Genomic DNA, 19,784 nt, shown 5'->3' with positions numbered 1-19,784 from the left:
TCTGAGTCTTAGATGTTCTGCCTTGTGGTATGTGGTGGCCATAGTAGCCAAGGTGAAAGGTTGTTTCTGCAAGATTGTTCATGGTTTAGGAGTAGAATTATTCTGAAGATTGTTGTTCTTAATTTTATTTTTTAAGTTACCTACTGTATTATAATAATTAAGAGATTAAATGTTCATTCTAGGCTTGACAGTTCTGAAATGGACCACAGTGAAAATGAAGAATTCACACTGGCTTCACCCTTACCAGGGAAGAAGACTGACAAAAGGGACGACTCTGATCTTGTAAGGGTGAGCTCTTTGGTTGCATTGCACATGTTTCATTTTAAGTCACTAGGACTTTAAAGATTAATGTGGTGGTACTTACTACAGTTCAAGAAAATACGCTGACACATAAAACTGTCAGGTTTTTAAACTCCTGCAAAATATATTGGATAGAATCATAGAACAGAATAGGTTAGGTTGGAAAGGACCTTAATAGTTATAATTTGCTGGATGTTGGTAATATTGACAGGAGTAGATTTTGATAGATATGGGTTAAAGAAAATTAGTCTACAGTTTGTCTCATTCTCAGGATTTGTTGATAAAGCACATGGACATTGTTCAAGTTGGTATCTTCCTTGGGTTTCTGTATAAAATAGATATTTGTATGTGTTCTTGATATTTACTTGAAAACAGCTTTGGGAGAATTGATTGGATTAGTTTGAGAATGATCACCTATACTGAAGTCTGGGGGGAGGTTTAACCTGTCATAACTTTCAGATTGCCTTCTGAGGTTGTAACAGTATCATACATGGCTTCTTGCTTGTAGCTGGCAGAGTGATAGTACCTCATTGCAGTGCTGCTGCATTATAATTCTTGCCTTTTTTATCCTGTCTCATCCTAAGGCATGTTCTCCTTTTCCAGCCAGAAGTCTCTTCTGTTCAGTAGCTGTAAAGAATAGCAGCTGTTTTCTGGTTATCTAGAATACCAAGAGGGTGTCATGATTTGACAGGGGATTTAGAAGTTCAAGGAAGAGTTATCTGAATAGCCATATGCATTCTGTTTTCTTGCATGCCACTTGTACTACAGTGAAGGCAGGAAAAGGCTTTATGTCACATGCAGAAGTTGTATCATCAGTTAAAATAGCCTTATTGGTTAACAAACGTGTTGCCTTTGCTGTTAGATAAATGCCCTGTTCTGTGAGAACAGTGAACCCAGGGGGTAGCAGAATGGTGTTAGGATCATTCAGGAAAAATAGTGTGTGTGCTTAACTCAGAGGCTTGGCCTTTGAGAGTAGGAGCCCTGTCCTTACTAATCCTTATTGATGGATTTTTGTATTTCTAGAGATCAGTAATGCTAAAGGTTCCTAATGAGGGTATAAAAACTGAATTGGACTCTCACTCATATGTATTGCTTTAGTCTATGAAATTAGAAACAGGCTAAATATTCTCTTAAGCAGTGTATACACCTATAACAAAATACAGAGAAATAAACCACCAGAGAAAATTATAGCTGTATTATAAGAGCAGTTCAAATAATACGAATATCACATACTACTAGTAGATTTTGATTCTTTGTGCCTTAATAACAGCTGCAGTCAGCAAATTGTGTAATATTTGGGATATTATTGAAAAAGTAATTATACAAATGACACCAGATTTGTTACAGTTGGATACCTTAAGGATGTCCTATATCTGATGTTATGTTTTTTGTCTATCCTTGGCATAATGGAAGAACAGAGAAATATCAAACTTGATTTTTTTTCTAGGTTGCTTGAGACTGAGACTACTGCCTCAAGTTTTGCTTGTCTTGAAATGCAAATATCCATCTTGCACTATGGTATCTTGTAGGAAAAGCAAGCCTGTTTATAACAATACCAGAAAAATCGGGAATCTCTTGTATAAAAACCCAAACCAACCCAAACAAAAACCACTTCTGATGCATCTTGTATTGTTGTGTCACTTCAGCTGTAGACCTTGAAAAGTCTGAGTCCAAAAAGCTGCTGTCATGCAATTCATGATTAGAAGCATTAGGTTGAATTAGTAACTGACAGAGCTAAGTGATAAAGCAAATACAGTTCAGTATTTGAAGTACTTTTGAGGACATTTGTATTTCACTTCGACTGTGTAAGCAAACTGTTTAAGGTCATTGATTCAGAACTTTGTTTTGCTTTGTTTGGAGCTAAGGAGCAGATAATTGGAAGCGTTAACTGAGAAGCATAATTTTAATTGGGGACCAGACAGTCCATGTTTTAAAGATGTCACTGTTCAAGATATTTTTTCCAGATTACATCATAGCCTAACATATTGGTTCTAAGGCTGTGGGAAATTATTCAGCCTGAGGGAGAAACTTCACTTTGAAACTTGGCTACAACTACTTACCTGGTTAAAGCAGTAGCAATGATGGATGTGCACAATCTCTGCAAAAGCAAACAGAACAGGGAATAAAGAGGATGTTACTGGTGTAGATCAACTGGTTTGTCACTGAAGTAATGAAGTGGCAGGAGATGTCATCATTGTTCAAACATTTTATTTTCTTCTAGTATAATTCTCTGTCCTTTAGTTTCTTTTCCTTTTCTTCCCCCATAACCTTTCTAGCTTTTTTTTCTGCGTTTCTTGACCAGGGCTTTTGGCTGCAGTTTACATATGTTTTTAAACTGACTTCTGTCTTACTTCACAAAATACTGTAAATATTTGAACCATTTCATTTGAACCATTTCATGGTCTAAAATGAAATAATCATTGTTCTCATGAAATGGTAAATGTATTTTTGTTTTCCCAGGGATAAGGGTTGGTCTGAACAATCTTTCTGGCCCTAATGGCTGCTTATTGAGATCTTTGAACTGTTTAGGGTTCTTTATTGTGCACTTTAGAAGACTAGAAACTAGGCTGGGAGAGACCTGTAAGACCAAGTCCAACTAATAACCTAACACTGCCAGGTCCAGCACCAAGCCATGTCCCTGAGCACCTTCATGGCTTTTAAACACTTCCAGAGATGGTCACTCAGCCACGTTCCTGGACAGCCTCTTCCAGTGCTTGACAACCCTCTCAGTAAAGAAATTTTTCCTTATCTAAATCTCCCCTGGCACAACTTGAGGCAATTTCCTCTTGTCCTATGTAGTGAAATGAGGCAATCAGGTGTTGCTAATTACAAGGGGTGAGCTCCAGTGGCCACCTTTTATTGGTTGCCCAGTCCTGCACATGTGCAGCTGGGGTAAGCCCTAATTGGGCACAGGTGGGCTTAACACAAGCTCACGCCTCCCACCTTGTAATTAGCAACACCTGATTGCCTCGTTTCACTACAGTCCTATCTGCTTGTTACTTAAGAGACTAATACCCACCTTTGAGGTAGTTGTAGAGATCTCTAGTTGTAGAGATCTCCACTGAGCCCCCTTTTTCTACACCTAACAACCCTAGTTCCCTCTGCCACTTCTCATAAGACTTGTGCTCTAGACCTTTCACCACCTTCATTTATCCTTTTCTGGACACAGTTCAGTACTTTGGTATCCTCCTGGTAGTGAGGGGCCCAAAACTAAATACATTATTAGGGTGCAGCCTGACCAGTGTGCAGTACGGGGACATGATCCCTTCCCTAGTTCTGCTGGCCACACTGTATCTAATACAAGCCAGGGTGCCCTTGGCCTTGGCCACCTGGGCACACTTCTGGCTCATATTCAGCTAGCTGCAGACCAACACCCCCAGTTCCTTTTCTGCTGGACAGATTTCCAGCCATTTTTCCCCGAGCCTGTGACATTGCATGGGGTTGTTGTGACCCAAGTCCAGGACCTGGCACACGATCTTGTTGAATCTCACCCAACTGGCCTTGGCTCATTGTTCCAGCCTGTCCAGATCCCTCTGGAGAGCTTTCCTACCCTCAGGAAGATCAACGCTGTTGCCCAACTTGGTGCCTTCTGCAGACTTACTGAGGGTGCACTTGGTACCCTCATCCAGATAATTGTAAAGACATTGAACAGAACTGGCTTCAGTACTGAGCTCTGGGGAACACCACTTGTAACCGGACTCCAAATGGATGTAACTCCCGTCACCAAAACTCTTTGGGCCCAGCCATCCAGACAGTGTTTTACCCAGTGAAGAATGCACATGTCCAAGCCATGAGCAGTCAGTTTCTCCAGGAGAATGCTGTGGGAAATTATGTCAAAGGCTTTACTGAAGTCTAGGTAGGCAACATCTGCAGCCTTTCCCTCATCCCCTAAGAAGGTCACTTTGTCAGAGAAGGATTTCAGGTTTGTCAAGCAGAATCTGCCTTTCATAAACCCCTGCAGACTTAAACTGAAAGAGAGTAGGTTTAGACTGGATATAAAAAAATTCTTTTTTTTTATGATGAGGGTGGTAGGCTGCTGGAATAGGTTACTGAGGGAAGCTGTGGATGCTCCATCCCTGGAAGTGTCCTAGGCCATGTTGGATAGGGCTTGAGCAACCTGATTTAGTAAAAGATGTTCCTGTCTATGGTAAGGGGGTGGATTAGATAATCTTCAAAGGTGCCATCCAACCCAAACAATTCTATGATTCTTTTAAGGGATGGAGGATTTTTTTTTTTTGTAGTACTGAGCAAATTTTGTCTTGTGTGGCTCTGACATGTTTTGGCAGCTTCCACTAATTCCTGTGCTTCCACTCTTCATTATAACTTCGGGTTACCTGCTGGCTTCTGTATTAGTGCCTTGCCACTGCCAGCATGGGAGAGAGGCATTAGCACCCTGCAGTTCATACCAGAGCTAGAACCAGCAGTTGATAGTTTCCTCTGTGTCCTTATACTTTCTGACTGATAAAAATGCAGTTGTGGATGTTTGCTGCAGCTAAGGATAAAAATGAGGAAGACCTTACACACTTTATTGTTCTAACTGCTCACTTTTAAAATAATCTTTCTAGTTTGTCTGGCATTTTCTGAATGTGTTTATACTTTTGCAAAGGTTTTTGAAATGGATATTGTAGATAATCTCAGTAGAGAACTTGTGCAACTTGAAGACTGTCTTGTTGACAGGGAGTTTCTGCAGCTTTTGCATATGTGACAGTTTAATATGGCAGTTTAATTTCTTAATTTAAAGGTGCAATCTTACCTTTTCAGTCAGAGATGGAGAAGCCGAGAGGACGGAAGAAAGCAGCTATCACAGATTCAGAAGAGAAGCTTAGCATAGATGACCTAAATAAACTGGGTCAAGAGCAGAAACTTAGAGGTAGTCAACGGGGAAGGAAGAGACCTGCAGTTGTTTCAGAATCTGATGAAACACAATGGCAAGAGGAAAAAAGGCTAAAAGAAGATGTAATAGAAAGCGAAGATGAACAAAACAGCCCACCAAAGAAAGGGAGAAGAGGACGCCCTCCCAAAGCAAATAATGGAGGAACACCAAAGGAAGAACCAGTAGCAAAGTCATCAAAACGGAGCAAAAAAAAACAAACGCCATCAGCTGCAGCAGAAGAGGAGGAGGAGGAGGAAGAAAGGCAAACTGAAAATATTGAACAAAAACCAAAAGGCAGGCAAAATAGGACACAGAAAAGGGCACCGCAAAGGTAAGTCCATCTTCTTGTAAGATGCATCTTTTTTACCCTTGGACACTAGTTATAATTTGATACTTTGCAATTTGGGTCTTCCTCAAAACAGAGCAGAGCCATCTGAAACTAGTACAGTTGAATCAGCACAGTCTACGCCACAGAAAAGACGAGGAAGGTCATCAAACACACCCCCATCACAGCCAAAAAAAGTGTAAGTGGTGAATATTTTCTGAATTTGTCTTTAGTGAAAATTATAAACATGCCTTTTGTGCTCCCAAACAATCATTTACTGAAAATTCTTCAGAGTACTTTAACAGACAGTTAAAATAAATTGTTATTTCTAAAATGTTTTCCCTTGCTGCTTCTCCCAGAGCATCTCAGTTTGCTAGAGCAGTAGACTATGAGTAAGTTTAATTTGCTTAGGAAGCATATACGTAGCTGTGCTCTTCTAGGAGAAAAGTCAATAAAGCACATGAGGGCCTTGAAGATAGGGCTTTATTAGCACTTCAAGGAGCAAAAATTGCTCCTATTTGTTGTGAATAGGGAGGAAGAATCAAATTGTTTACTGTGAAACAGTATTGGGGAGAATTGTTTATTCTGATTCCTCTTAATTTAGTGTTCACTTACTTTCTAATTTCTGGCCTTCTTGTTATCCACTTGAATAATTTCCAAATGAATAAAATGTGCAACAAACTGTGAAGGATATTAAGCTCCAAAATAAAGGTAAGCTCTGTGGTTAGCTTCGTTTTCTTTTGCCTGCTATAGGAAACTACAGGTATCTCTCTTATGTACATGCAATATATATAAGGCAGAAGCAGACAGGACTTTTCCAGAATCTGGTGGCTCTGTAACCAGAGCATTAGTTATACAACTTCAGTCTGGCATTTTGTATTACCTCTTTTTTAGCTTCTGGGCTTAGTTAGCATTGTGTTGGATCTCCCTTTGGCAGATCAATGTACCAGTTTGACTGTCCCCAGACATCTTCCACACTGGACATCTTTGCCTGAACAAACAAACCTGTACCATCAATTCAAACTGGAGTTTCACACCAGATCACATGTTCTGGTAACATCCTGACCTTCCCAGTGTTCTGTTTTCCCTGCCTCAGGTCAAACCTCTTGTGCTCATTTACTGTGTAACCAGAAAGGCAGATCCCAACACTGTCTTGATTACTACAGAAGTCTCTTCTACATGTGCAGTGGAAGAAGAGTTGGAAACTGCTACTGCCATGTGATGAAGACATGCCAAAAAAATACTGTTGGGTGATGTGTTGTGTGGCATTTGTCAAAGATGCCCTTTAGTAATTACTTATGTAGCTTCCAATTAAATATTCAGTGAACTCTGCTTTTCTTTGCCCCATTTATAAATGGAAAGCAGACCATATCAGTACTTGTTATCAGTAAAAGGCATAACTTTTGTGCAGGAATAACATTATTCCTGGCATGAAAAGTCCAAGTAAGTTCTTTCAGAGGTTCGGAGTTGTTTCATCTATTCTAGATTTGATTATAAAATTATATTTTGTGTATTTTTTATTTTTTCCAATCACCAAAATTTAGCCTTTTCCAAATCTGCCAGTGATTCCATAGTCTTTAAAGTGTGTTGTAATGAAGCCTTTCTCCCTCTTCTACATACATTATCTACAGCAGTTTTAACTGAAGGGAGCTGATAGACTGAGCAGCACTACAAAATAGAATGTATTTTAGAATATATTTAATCAAAATGCTAAAAGCTTTCTGAGCTTCTTGGAGATAGATTTGGATTTGGCATAAGAATTTGGCATTTTGCCTATGAGGTGATGGAGTATAACCTATTTCTGGTACCTAATTGGGTTACCAATTAGCATATGTCAACTGACTTATTTTTGTAATATGTGAAAAGATGAACCTACCTTGTGAATAATTCCGTTTTCAGTTCTGTTGCTTCTATCAGTTTTGGAAAGCTTGAGTTGGGCTAATTGGTATTGATTTTCAGAGGATGTCATGTTGATTGTTTGGTACTGAAACCCCCACTACAATTACTGTATGCAGTTCAGAGATTTTATTTTATACAGATTTTAGTGCCCCTCTCAGGACTAAAATTCCCAGCACATGTGATACTATCAGAGGACAGTTATTTTGGATCTGTGTGCTCCTGCTAGGGATTAAAGAGTATTTATTGTGTGCCTGGAGCAGAGATTTGGGTTTAATTTTATATGCAGTCACCTGGTTTGGGTGCACCAAGACTGCATCCAAAGGGGGATGATTCTCTGATTTTATTCTGAAATGTGCTAATGACTCAAACCAAAATGGGAATGTGGGTGCAGCTGTGGTTTTGGTTGTTGGTTTTTTTGTTGTTTGTTTGATTGTGGGTTTATGTTTTTTTGGTTTTCTTTTGTGTGTGTGTGTGTGGGGGGGGGGTTGTGTGGGGGGTTTTTTTGTGTGTTTTGTTTGTTTGTTTCTTTAATGATGGGGGGAGGGTCTAGGTCTCATTTTAAGCAAATGGGTGCTTACTGCTTGTGGTTCAGTTCCCATGGCTAACAAAGACAAGTTAAGATATTGTTTACTTATTGTTCTTAATTATCCTGGTTAAGGTATTGCTATCCTGATTATTCCTAGCTCTTGGCAAGAGCCAGCTTGGGAGATTAGCATTTAGGTTCATTACAGTATTAATTTCATAAATAGTAATATGAGTTCTTCTAGGTCTCTAAAAATATAGATGCAATTATTCTAATTCTGCTGTGTATGAACTCCTGTGGAAGTAGAGTACATCTATTCATGGAACTGAAAAGAAGGAAAAAAACCTAACTCAAGTATTCAGTCTCTGGCTGTTTGGCTTTTCCTGGTTACTGCTGTGTCAGCCTCCATTGGCCTGTATTTCTGGCACTGAAAAGAAAAACGTCTTGTCTGGAGATGCAAAAATTGTTCAACTCCCACCACCCTGTTCTAGAAGAATTTGGTTTTCAAATTATGTTGTCCAGCCTCATAGCTCCAGATCCCAAATAGATATAATATAAGGCAGAACTATTATATAACATGAAATTAAGGCTGCTGTCTACATTTGTAAAGTAGAATATTTGCTCTCATATGGTTTGCACATGTGCAGAGCTGCATACTACAAAACTCATCTTTATTTTAATTCTGATTGTAGCCGTGCAGGACGTTCCAAACAAGCAGCCAGTAAAGAGAATGAATCTAGTGAAGAGATGGATGTTTTTCAGAGTAGTTCACCTGTCAGTGATGACATTCCCCAGGAAGAAGTAATGGAAGAAGAAGAAGTTTCCACAATCAATGTAAGAGAAATTATTGAGATTTTCTTGGAGTCTTTGGTGTCCTCTGTGTGTTGATGTTCAGGGAATGGCTTCTCTAGTTCTTCGAACTTAACTTTCCTCCTTGAAAATGTATAAAGCTGTTGTCAGCTGCCACTGTTGTGTAGTGGCACAGCACTGTAGTTTCCCAGAGAAGCTGCATTTCTTAGAAAACGCCAGTTCTTGTCAAGCATCTTAAATATTCTTTTCTGCATAGTGGTTTTCATAGAACCAAGAATGATTTGGAATGGAAGGGACCTTTACAATCATCTACTTGCAAAACACCCTGAATGGGCAGGGACACCTCCAAGTAGGCCAGGTTGCTCAAAGCCCCATCCAACCTGGCCCTGGAATCTTCAGGGATGGGACATTAGCTGTGTCTCTGGGCAACCTGTACCAGTATCTCACTACCCTCACAGTACAGAACCTCTTACCTCCTAACCTCTAATCTAAATCTACACTCTTCCAGTTTAAGGCCATTACCCCTTGTCCTGTTGCTATGTGCCCTCTTAAAATGTCCCCCCCCAGGCTCCCCTTTTGTCTTCCTGAATTGCATGGTAACTCATGGGAATTATCTTCCAGGTAACTCATGCTTATTCTTCTTGGCTAGATTATAATAGTGAATAATATTCCTTCATACAAAACAGGAACACAAAATGACTAGTACTGGAAAATCAGTTTGTAATTTTGGAGCAGAATCCTAAACCAGTTTCTTCCTCTTACCAGGATATGCAAATGCATGAAAATAAGCTTATTTTAAAATTTATTTAATAAATACATTACTAATGTTAGTAGTAAACATTAAAAAACCCCAAAAAAATGTAATTGTGAATGACTTCATGCTTCTGGGCACATTCGATGACTGGAGCACCTGATTGTACTGATCGTATGAAAACTCTGTAAAAGGAAACTAGATTATTTTTGGAAGTTAAAGACTTGCAGGCTCAGTAACACTGAAGAAAGTTGTGTTCTGGTCATGGGCTGAGACTTGTACCTGTGATAAAATCAGGAAGGAATGACACCGTGTACAGAACTGGATACAATTTCTCAAACATTATTGTGAAAGCAGTAATTTTTTTTTCATTATAAAATATTTTTATTCTTGATATTTTCAGAACTTTTCTGTAAAAAAAAAACTTATTCTGTTAAATACCTCTTCTCTGAACAGGTCCGTCGCAGAACTTCCAAAAGGGAAAGGCGATGAGTGAGCGTGTAGTTATCAGCCTTCCAGGTGAAATCTTTGAAGAATGCTTTTAATATAAAGCTTGAGACTGAATTGAAGCTGTTTGTGCACAAATGGGGTTGCTGAAAAAGAAAAAAAAAGACAAAACCTATTTTACTTTTACTGCCCCAGCATTTGCAGTCCCTAGGTCACAAGCTTTAGCCACACACATGTTGATATCATTAACTGTGGATTTTTGTGAAGTGTAATGTGCGCTGGCTTTGTAGACATATGAACTAAAGAAGAAAACTGTAAATAGTTCTTTTTTTAATGTTTCTGACTTCTAAAGTGCTTGTATAGCTTTTATCTGCGGCTTTAAACTGACAGTACCCCACTGTTTATTTGATCTATTGATTTAAAAAAGGAACAGAGTTTGTTGAAAATTAATCTCAAGCAATATCTGTCAGTGTTTGTATTTGTACTCTTGTTGACATTTAACTGTGAAAAAAAATAATCAGTTGAGCAAATAGTGCCACTTTCTTTTGCCACTATTTGTTGAAAAGAAGAAGAAGAAAAAAAAAGGTCTTTATTTCCTTCCTGAATCTAACCTAATGTTTACCTTTAGGCACCTACCTATCATCAGAGGTGCTAAATTACTTTCTTTTACAGTTGAACAATGTTGGATAGAATAATACAAGAGATACAAATTTTGAAAGAAGTTGTTTGACTTATTTTACACCTCAGTATTGATGCCAGACTTCTCTGGACTTCTCTGGTGGCATTGAAAATTCAAAAAGGATTTAAAATATTTTAATTTTAAAAGTGTGTTATTAAATATTGTACTGAATACCCTACCCATTTTATCTTCCCCTATCAGTTTTTATTAATCTACTGTATCAATAAAATTCTGTAACTGAGTTTTTAATAGTCTAGTATGTTAATGTGTATAGATATTTCCTTCTGAACATGATGTTCACAAAGAGCAAATTATTACTACATTATAATATGAAATCTGATATATAAACATTAGTGAAAATACAGTTCTTATTACAATGTAAAGTTAATCACAAAGAAAAATTTTATTGATGCAGTGTGTCTTTATAAAGCTGTTCTTGAGAGCCAAGTGTTTTGTATTTTATAGTGAAGTTGCATGTTTATGAAAAATGTGCTGAAAATGGGATGTAATGTTTTTTTGGAAACTCGTATCTAGCAGTAGAATATGGTAGGTTGCCTCATGAGAGAACCTTTTATTGAGAGTTTATTGTACCTTTTTGTTTTGTTTTTTTGAGCCAATTTTTTTTTTTTTTGGTATGAAGAGCTAATTTTTTGTTGAATAACCAGCTGTTGATTATTGCAGTTGAGGTATTCAAAATTTGAATGAAGCTCCATTTTTATTTTGTGCTACCATAGAGAGGTGGGGTTTTTTTTTGTTTATTTGAAATTTTTTAAGGTTTAATTTAAAAAAAAAAAAAAAAGTGAAAAAAAAAAAGCAAAAAAAAAAAGTGAAAAAAAAGCTAAATACTTAAGGCAGTATCCTGTATGCAGTTTTACAGTTTACAAACTGTGTCTTTGAACCAAAATGTATAGGTTACTATACTATGCTTAGCCAAGTACATATTATTTCAGGTGCTGTTCTCCCTCTGGTGTCCTTCAGTTGACAACCCAAAAAATCTATTTCTAATTTAGGGAAATTGTATTTCATTGTCTAATGGAGCATTTCCATATAATCCATCAATCACTAAGTTACAGTTGCAAGGTGGCCTGTAAAGATCAGAGGAAAGGATAAATCCAAAACCACAGATTTACTGGGTACCAAATTATAAGATCACTCGCAAAGAAGCCTTTAAAATGTTTTTTATTAGGCTTTTCTGTTGTTGTTGTTGTTGTTACCAGTGGAAAAAGGTATATAAACAACTAGATTATTCTGCCTCAGTTTAATTTCCTCTCTCCCCCCTCCAGTGTTCAGCTTTTCAACAGCTATACCTATGGTTATGGAGAAAATGCTGCCCAAAAAGGCAATTATGGTTGATTTGAATTGACTTTTAAAGAGTAGGCACAAAGGAACTGGCTCACCTATGCTTCAGCAGTGCACATGCCAGTTGTTGGGTTTTTTTATGGTATAAAATGATTGAAAGCTAGCTTTATATTTTCCTCTTTGACAGAATTGCACTGAAAACATTTATGGAAGATGTACCTTGAAGTCCATTTTATACAAAAAGACGAAAAACTGATGCTGAAACTGCTGCAGACTCTTGAGGCTTTATGTGCATAACCACAGTTAGGTTAAACTTCATCAAATATTGATGCACATTATGATCAGTAATGTTCAATGTAAATTTAAACTATAGTTTCTCAATTGTTGATTTCTTGGGTTATAATGTGTAATTCATTATATCTTGAGAAATAGCACAGCAAGTCTTTCGTTCTTATATTCAAACCTCTTCTAATAGAGTTCATTCTCATCTCACATAAAGAAAATTAATATTTTATGTACTAACATTTTGAGATCTGCATACAGTAGCTACAGTAGAGTATAATTATGTATGAAAGATAATTGCTAACATACAGTTAGCATGCTCTTCTGCAATGCCTAATGTTAAGTTTATAAAAATGTACTGTATTACATTAAAAGATCAAATTGAACTCATGGCAACAAGTTCCAGTATGAAATTTTTATGAGATTACCGAAGTGTCTTGCTGTACTTTGCAGCAAATTCAGCTCTTTTGTGTTACATTTCCTTTTCTTGCTGCAGTGCAACAGGAAACTTTCAGTGATCTGTAGTTCATATGTAAAATGCAAACAGAGGTTGTAATCTTGATACTAGTGTTTAAGAATAATTCATTCTGATTCCAGAAGTGTGGGATTTTTTGCTTGTCACCAGCTGAGATAATGAATATTTAGGGCTAGCTCATCCACTGATAAAAAGGAAATATGAAATTACTTGAGAGTTCTAGTGTGAGTGCACCTCTTCCCACCTAGGATAATCTAGATTCCTGTATTAACTATAATTGACTCTGCCAATTAACTTTATTTTCTAGACAAACTGAACCCTTTTTCAAATATTTTGACATTTGCTGTTTTGACGTTTTGATCTATGTGAACAAAACCATTAGAATTTACAAAAAAGGATTCATATTAAAGACATTTCCACTGAAAATGAATACGCTCAATTTGTAAGTAATCTGCAACAAACCTAGACTTGGAGATTTTTGGAGTTTAAATACAGTGTTCTGGAGTGGTATTTGTCATCTGATCTGATAAAAAGACAAACCACCAAACCTCACATGGAGATGTGTGGATGGTGGATGGTTTTCTTGCTTTTTGTTTTCTTAATGTATAGGTTTTGAGAGGTTATCAAAGTGTGCTCTTGTGAACGCACACAACAGGTTCTGGATCCTCCAAGTTAACACCCTGATGGTTCTGTGGGGTTTGTTCTTAAAGGCATTCATTCATTCATCCTATGCAGATATCAAGTACATGATACATATAAATATTCTAACATTTGTGCACACAGGGCATGTAATTGAAAGAGCATACATGTATCTTGAAACTCCATACCCTACCCATATAAAATTCTGAGTATGTGGATGAAAATATTTTTTTAATCTGTGTTAAAGTATCTGTGTGTGTGTATGGTAGAGATCAATGTGTCTCTATCCAGGTAGGTGTGGTAGCTATTTTATGAAGTATTTTTTTAAGAAGTACCATTAGGTATGCCCCTTTCTTTGTCCAAGGCAGTGTGTCTACAAATGTGTTTATGATGAGTTCTAGATGGCCATCCTGGTAGTCTGGTGGCTCAGTAAGGACCAAAATGATGAAGTTCCTCTGACAGACAGAGTTCAGTCATCCATCTGGAGGAAAAGAACCTGAATGCATTCTTGTCTCCTGTTATGCTCACAGGTTGCCATTCCAGTCTTTGCATCTTTGTTGGATGTTGCCTTTACAAAAAGCTGTTTATTAATTTTGGTGCAGTTTCCTAATGGTGACAGAAGCAGACTTCCTGTAGTGCCAGGAGGTTTGTCTGACATACTTAGGACACCTGCTCCATTACATCCAGTACAGCTTTTGGTGTTTTGTTGCTAGTGGAAAAATAAGAAGCTGAATGTTGGCAACTGGGATAGAGTAAAACCCCTATCCAATTTGATGTTTTGTTCTCCAAATTTGCTGTCTAACAGATCTGACTTCTGCACAGAGTTCACCAAGTGCCTTTCTGTCTGTCCAGGCAGGATAAACACAGTATCATACTGTCTGTATGCAGTAATGAAAAGGTTTCACTCATTTTTTCAGTGCCTCATTACAATCGTGATGGGTTTTTTCTACTTTAATTTCAGTAATGAAGAGGTGTAGTCTTTATATATTTTTTTTAAAATAGCATCATAGCTATGTAAGCAGGAAGGAAGAGTTCTATCCCTACAAATCGGTTATTTCAGTAATCATGTGGTAAGTTGAACTTAATACACAGTTTCTTTGGAGGATGGATAACAAAGTATTTAATTTGGCTAGCCATGTTCTTACTTCATGTGTGTAGGTACAAAGAAACAGAGTATTTTGAAAATCAAAGCAACATTATTGAATACACTGCCTGCTTACTTGGAAGTAATTTTATTATTAAACCAAAAACTTCCAGTTCACAAATTTGTTAAGTGGTTTTGAAAAGGTTTGGAGAGACGAAGGTTTTAGATACTGGGTTCTGTAAGGCTGTGCCAGAGTTATTGCATTTTATTAATTTTCCATAGATAGAAAACAGTTGCTCAAATTATGACATGCAGAGGAAGAGAAAAAGTGAACTTAGCATCAGTCTAAGTAGTAACAACTTATGTCAGTATTGTATTCTAAAAGAATGCATTGAATGAAATATTCTTGCTTTTAAAAGCTTTTCCTTTAGCATGTTGAGAAGACAGGCTCATAATCTAAACCAGCTTTCTTTTAAAGTCATGGCCCCTTGAAGTCATCTGGCTTGGAAAAACTTACTTTTGGGGGAGTTCCATTTCAAGCTAACAAGTCTCTGTGTTCCTTGTAGTATGGTTATATTCATCAAAACTAAGTTTTTGTCAACGAAAGATGTTTTGAAGTACAGAAGAGTTTTAAATCCATATTTAATAAAACAATAAGGTGTTAATTTTAAGCAGTGAGGTTTTTTATAGCCATATCTGCAGATGCAGTAAAATGTTACTTAAATCTGATTTACACCACCATTTCACTGGAGCCTTTGACCTACAACATGGTGAAAGGCTGTAGAGCTGCTTTTGTGTTCCCCCCAAAAGGGAGTTGCTGTTGTCCTTGCATAAACATTTCAAAAGAGAAGAGCTGGAGGAGAAAGGGAGAGGGAAACAATGGTTTTATTTACCTTCTGCTTATCTTCTGCTATATTCTGTGTGGCTTAGGTGACAGAAAAACAATGGTGTGTGGAGGCATGTTGGTTGAAAAGCTGGATGTTAGAAATGAATTGGTAGTTTGAAAGGTGCCAGAGAGATGATTAAAGGGTAGGGAATCAACAGGTAAATGAGGTGGGAAAGCATTTAACTTGATACCAAATGATGGATGACAGGATGAAAACCAAGATAAGGGAAGCTAAGTTAGTGATGATGGTACTCTCATTATTGGTATTTATTTAAGAGAGGAGAACTGAGGATGTGTTGCTTTCTTTGATTTGGAGGAAGAGGTTGAAGCTTTTAGGTATATGTAAAAACACATCTAGAATTAAAACTAGTCCCCAGGGTGTGTTTGTGGAGAGAGGATGACATCTGCTGCTAAGGGCAAATGTCATTAGCAAGGCATTTGGAATGGTTACTCAAAAGAGGATTCTAACCTCCATAGGTAGGAAGATAAATGGATGCTGCCTAACTTTAAATGCAACACTATAAAAATAAAGCAAAAGAGGCCAAGATACAAGCTGTGCAGAAACAAGAGCTCTCAAAGCTGCCTAATAGCAACAGTCTTTAGAGGTGCACACTGCAGAGAGCAATCTATAACCATCAGTAATGATGTTTCCCACAGGGCCTCTCATTTAAATCTTTCCATGTGACTTCTTTTCTTAGCAGCTTTTTGTGAAACTCTGAGCCAGTCATTCCTGCTGATTTCCATATACCTTCTTAGCAGTCTCTCATGGTTCTACGCTCACAGATGTCCTCTCCTTGGGGACAATGTGTGTCTTATGCCCCGTGATTGCTGCTTTTCATTCGCTTCAGTGGGCTCCAACACCAGGTTGCTGAATCTTTCTTATCTGAGACATCATGTCCTTAATGAGAGGGTCATCAGTCACTGGTACAGGATTCCCAGGGAAATGGTCATGGCACCATGCCAGGCAGAGTTCAGGGAGCACCTGGATGATGCTTTTAGTCATATGGTTTCATTTTAGGTAGTCCTGAGAGGAGCAAGGAGCTGGACCTGATGATTCTTATGAATCTCTTCCGACTTGAGAGATTCTGTGATTCTTAAATGCAGCCATTGTGCTGTTTTTTCCATACACATCAAGCTGAGAAACAAAAGAAATCAGATTACTACCCAACTGCAGTGCATATTGGGAAAAGTGTCCTCAGTTTTTGAAGATGAGGATCTCATCTGAGGGTGAGAAGAGAGAGGATCTAGAACATGACAGCTTTGCATATGGCATGGGAAAACTCTCTGGTCTCACATGGCAGAGAGAAATACAGCCATGTAAGATCCATGGTTATTGAAGTGACAGATGTGTGCATTTACTTCCTTTCTACTGTTTCTGTTAGAATTCTAAAGCATCTGATGTTTTAATTTTCTACAGAGTAGGAACTGAAAGGGAACAGTTTTGGCATGTACATGCATGAGAGAATGAGTATTGAGTCATGAGTATTTTCTGAAAAACCCAAATGTTCCTTGGGCTTGGGTTCTGTGCACACCTGTGAGAATGTTCATTGCTAAGAACTCCAGTGACTGTTAGGCTGTGCCTCTTATTTTTCCTTTTAGACATTTACACTTTTTTGCTGAAGCAAACTACTGAAATGGTCCTGAAAATAAGGGTGCAAGATTTAAGCGAAGTATATTGTTTTCCTTATTTGAGCCATGGTTCTTATTTTTCTTCATATGGCATAGACTACTGTGGAAATGAACAAAGAACAAAATCAGCACATACATAAACTCTTATTTGGGTTTTTGTATCTCCCGCAGCTTCTCTGTTTCTTTTGATGTTTCTTCCTTGAATTCCCATCTGCTTTATGCTGTTCCTTCTTAGTTGTGTCTAACAGCACAAGTACAAATGAGGAAAAAATGAGCTTTTACTCTCAAGTAAAAGCTTGTGTAAAACCCAGTTCTGCCTGTTTTGTCAACAGGAGATGTGCTCTGCTCTTTGCTCTGTGTTCACTGGCCCATGAGGCTTTGTTGAGCAGCAGTGATTAAAAACAGCCCCTGAGAAGGGAAGTTTATCTCCCATCATTACTGCAACATGTACCTGTTTGCACAGATCTGCCGTGGCTGAAAGCCAGAGCTACAGAAGAGAGAAATTGCTAACAAATGAACAACGGTGGAATGGAGTACAGGATTAAATATAATTTTCAAACCCTGAGAATGTCCTGGAAAAAAAGGAGTCCAAAAGAAATCCATAAAAATTGCAAACTTGCAGATTCTTATAGATGGCCTTTTGTAGTAATGCATTGAATTTGGGATATTGGTGGTGTTCAGGTGATTTATTAAGAAAATGTCTCTATGAATAAAAAGAATTAAAAGTTTACCAGCCCTCTGCAAAGAGGAAAAGCTTCACTGCACACTGCATGAACTATCACATGTTTAACCAGGTCATACACCAATGCCTCTCCTGAAGGGAGAGAGTATAAATTCACATTGCTGCAAGGAGACTGGTAACAAGTTTAAAATCTACCAATGTGGTATCATTTAAACAATCCTCTCAGCCTCGTGAGCTTGTGTCCAAGGCAGCACTTGGGCCAGTTGGAATAAAAGGTTGAGTGATTGGAGCAAGAGGTAAAGGGGGAAACAAATGGTTACAGAGAGGGAGATCAGGCAGGGAGCTGGGTAGGGCTGGTCACAGGTTTAAATGTGCCACAGGAGGTGGAAGTGGGAGATGAAGATGGGATTCATGGGATGGGAAGAAACTGCAAGCTGAGCTCCCTCCTGGGCATCCCACCTAGGTGGTAATCAATGAGTGTTTCAATCCAGGCCATAATTGAATTAGTTGGGACAGGGAATGGGTATTCTGGATGCCTATAAAGCAGCATGAAGATTTTCTCTTGCACCTGTAACCAGCCCACTTCTAGGCTTAGGAGTTACCAGTCAACCAGATTGGTAAAAAAAAGATGTCCTGGGGTGTGTTGTGTTTAACATCTTTATCAGTGACCTGGAGAAGATGGCAGAGGTCTTGCTCATGCAGTCCCCAGATGGGAGGGGGGCAGTCAATGTGCTGCCATACAGAGGCACCTAGAGTCCTTGGAGGAATGCGACCACCTCAGGAAATTCAGTAAGGATAAATGTAAAGTGCAGTCCCTGCTCAGGAGGAGCCCGTGGCAATGACACAGAGTGGGAGACTTGAGTGGATGGGGCAGAAGATTTGCTGAAAATCACCTGCAGAAGCTGGTAGACAGCACTGTGGGATGTATTAGCAGGAGTAAAGCCAGGTGCTGAGGAGTTGCTGATTTATCCCCTTTAGTAATTAGACCACATCCAGACACTGTGCTCAGTTTGGGCACCCCCAGAATATGAAAGACTGAAATTCCTGTGAGTTCAGCAGAGCCCCTGTGAGGCTGATGGAGCTGTTCTGTCCTTGCAGTGTGGTTTTAGGGGACCTAAGAGCAGGTTGACAATACCTGCAGGGAAGTTACTAAGAAAATGAGTCCAGGGTTTTCACAGGACAGTGATGTGTGGTGAGTGGAAGGGAGACAAAGTCAGAAGCTGATCCTGGGTGTAAGGCTGGATGCCAGGAGAAACTTAGGAAGACAAACTAGCAAGAATGGCATCAGTCAAGCAGCAGAATAGGGGCCCAGGGAGATTATAGAGTTTCCCTCAGATTTTCAAGAACCACCTGCATAAAGCCCTGAGCAACTTGGCCTTACCTCATGGCTGACCCTACTTTAAACTGGGTTTTGGATTGGAAACCTTCTGCTGTCCCTTTCAGGCTGAATCCCATTCCTGAAACAGCATAGTTTATGAAGTGGAAATCACGAAACAGGGAAACTTTTTCTGGCTTAGCAAATGAAGGTCACTCTGTTGTAACATTCAGCTTTCATTCCTATTTAGCATGAGTGTTGGAATAATTTAGAATATAACAAGCACAAAGCTGATAGGTTGTGATTAGATTTAAGTGCAGGTTCAAAATAGCTCATCATGTATTTGTGTGTGTATATATACCCACAGATATCTGCATGCCTGCACACATGCAGGCAGCTTAAAATTTGATTCTTCTACCTGATTTGTAGGTAGGAATGTATGCATCGTTGTGTTAATGGTATGTATTATTAAAAGTCATGTAGAAAATTCAAGGCCCTGTGTGGCTGTGGGCTTAATTCGTGGTTCTCTTAAACCACTGAGCACTAAATTCAAATCTCAAGCTACGTGGTGAACTTTGGATCTGAATAAGTGAAGAATTATTTTCACATAGTCAGGTTAGTTTAAAGAATTTAAAAATAATTTTATATGGCAAGATGAATGTTCCTCAGTGGATGACTGCCAGTACTGAAGGCAGAGTTGATCTGCTGCAGACACACATTTGGAATGCTCATCTGTTGGGATCAGCTGACAGCTGCATGTGAGGAGGCTGCAACTTGGAACACATCTGTCCTGCTCCTGAAGGAAGAGAGCTCTGAGCTCCTGTGCAGGTGGTTTCTGCCCAAAGCAGACACACACCTTTCCTCCAGGTATGGGGCAGCTCTGCAC

General features: G+C 38.6%; 1 protein-coding gene across 3 annotated transcripts in view; it reads left to right on the top strand.

The window, feature by feature from the left end:
- PDS5B (PDS5 cohesin associated factor B) overlaps positions 1 to 12,579 on the top strand; it is a 113,113-nt gene extending 100,534 nt beyond the window's left edge. For 2 of the 3 annotated variants that reach the window (XM_030446688.1, XM_030446695.1), the window contains exons 31-35: positions 183 to 282; positions 5,062 to 5,504; positions 5,596 to 5,697; positions 8,613 to 8,754; positions 9,938 to 12,579. In XM_030446688.1, coding sequence (XP_030302548.1) covers positions 183 to 282; positions 5,062 to 5,504; positions 5,596 to 5,697; positions 8,613 to 8,754; positions 9,938 to 9,973 — 823 coding nt within the window. In that variant the 3' untranslated portion in view covers positions 9,974 to 12,579. Of the gene's footprint in view, positions 1 to 182; positions 289 to 5,061; positions 5,505 to 5,595; positions 5,698 to 8,612; positions 8,755 to 9,937 lie in introns of all 3 variants that reach the window. The other variant, XM_030446680.1, reaches the window with a different exon arrangement.
- Positions 12,580 to 19,784: the final 7,205 nt, after the last annotated feature.

This window comes from Calypte anna, chromosome 1, assembly GCF_003957555.1.
Source record: "Calypte anna isolate BGI_N300 chromosome 1, bCalAnn1_v1.p, whole genome shotgun sequence".
Taxonomy (NCBI): Eukaryota; Metazoa; Chordata; class Aves; order Apodiformes; family Trochilidae; genus Calypte; species Calypte anna.
Note: the sequence above shows the minus strand (reverse complement) of the source record. Positions and strands in the feature narration are given on the sequence as shown.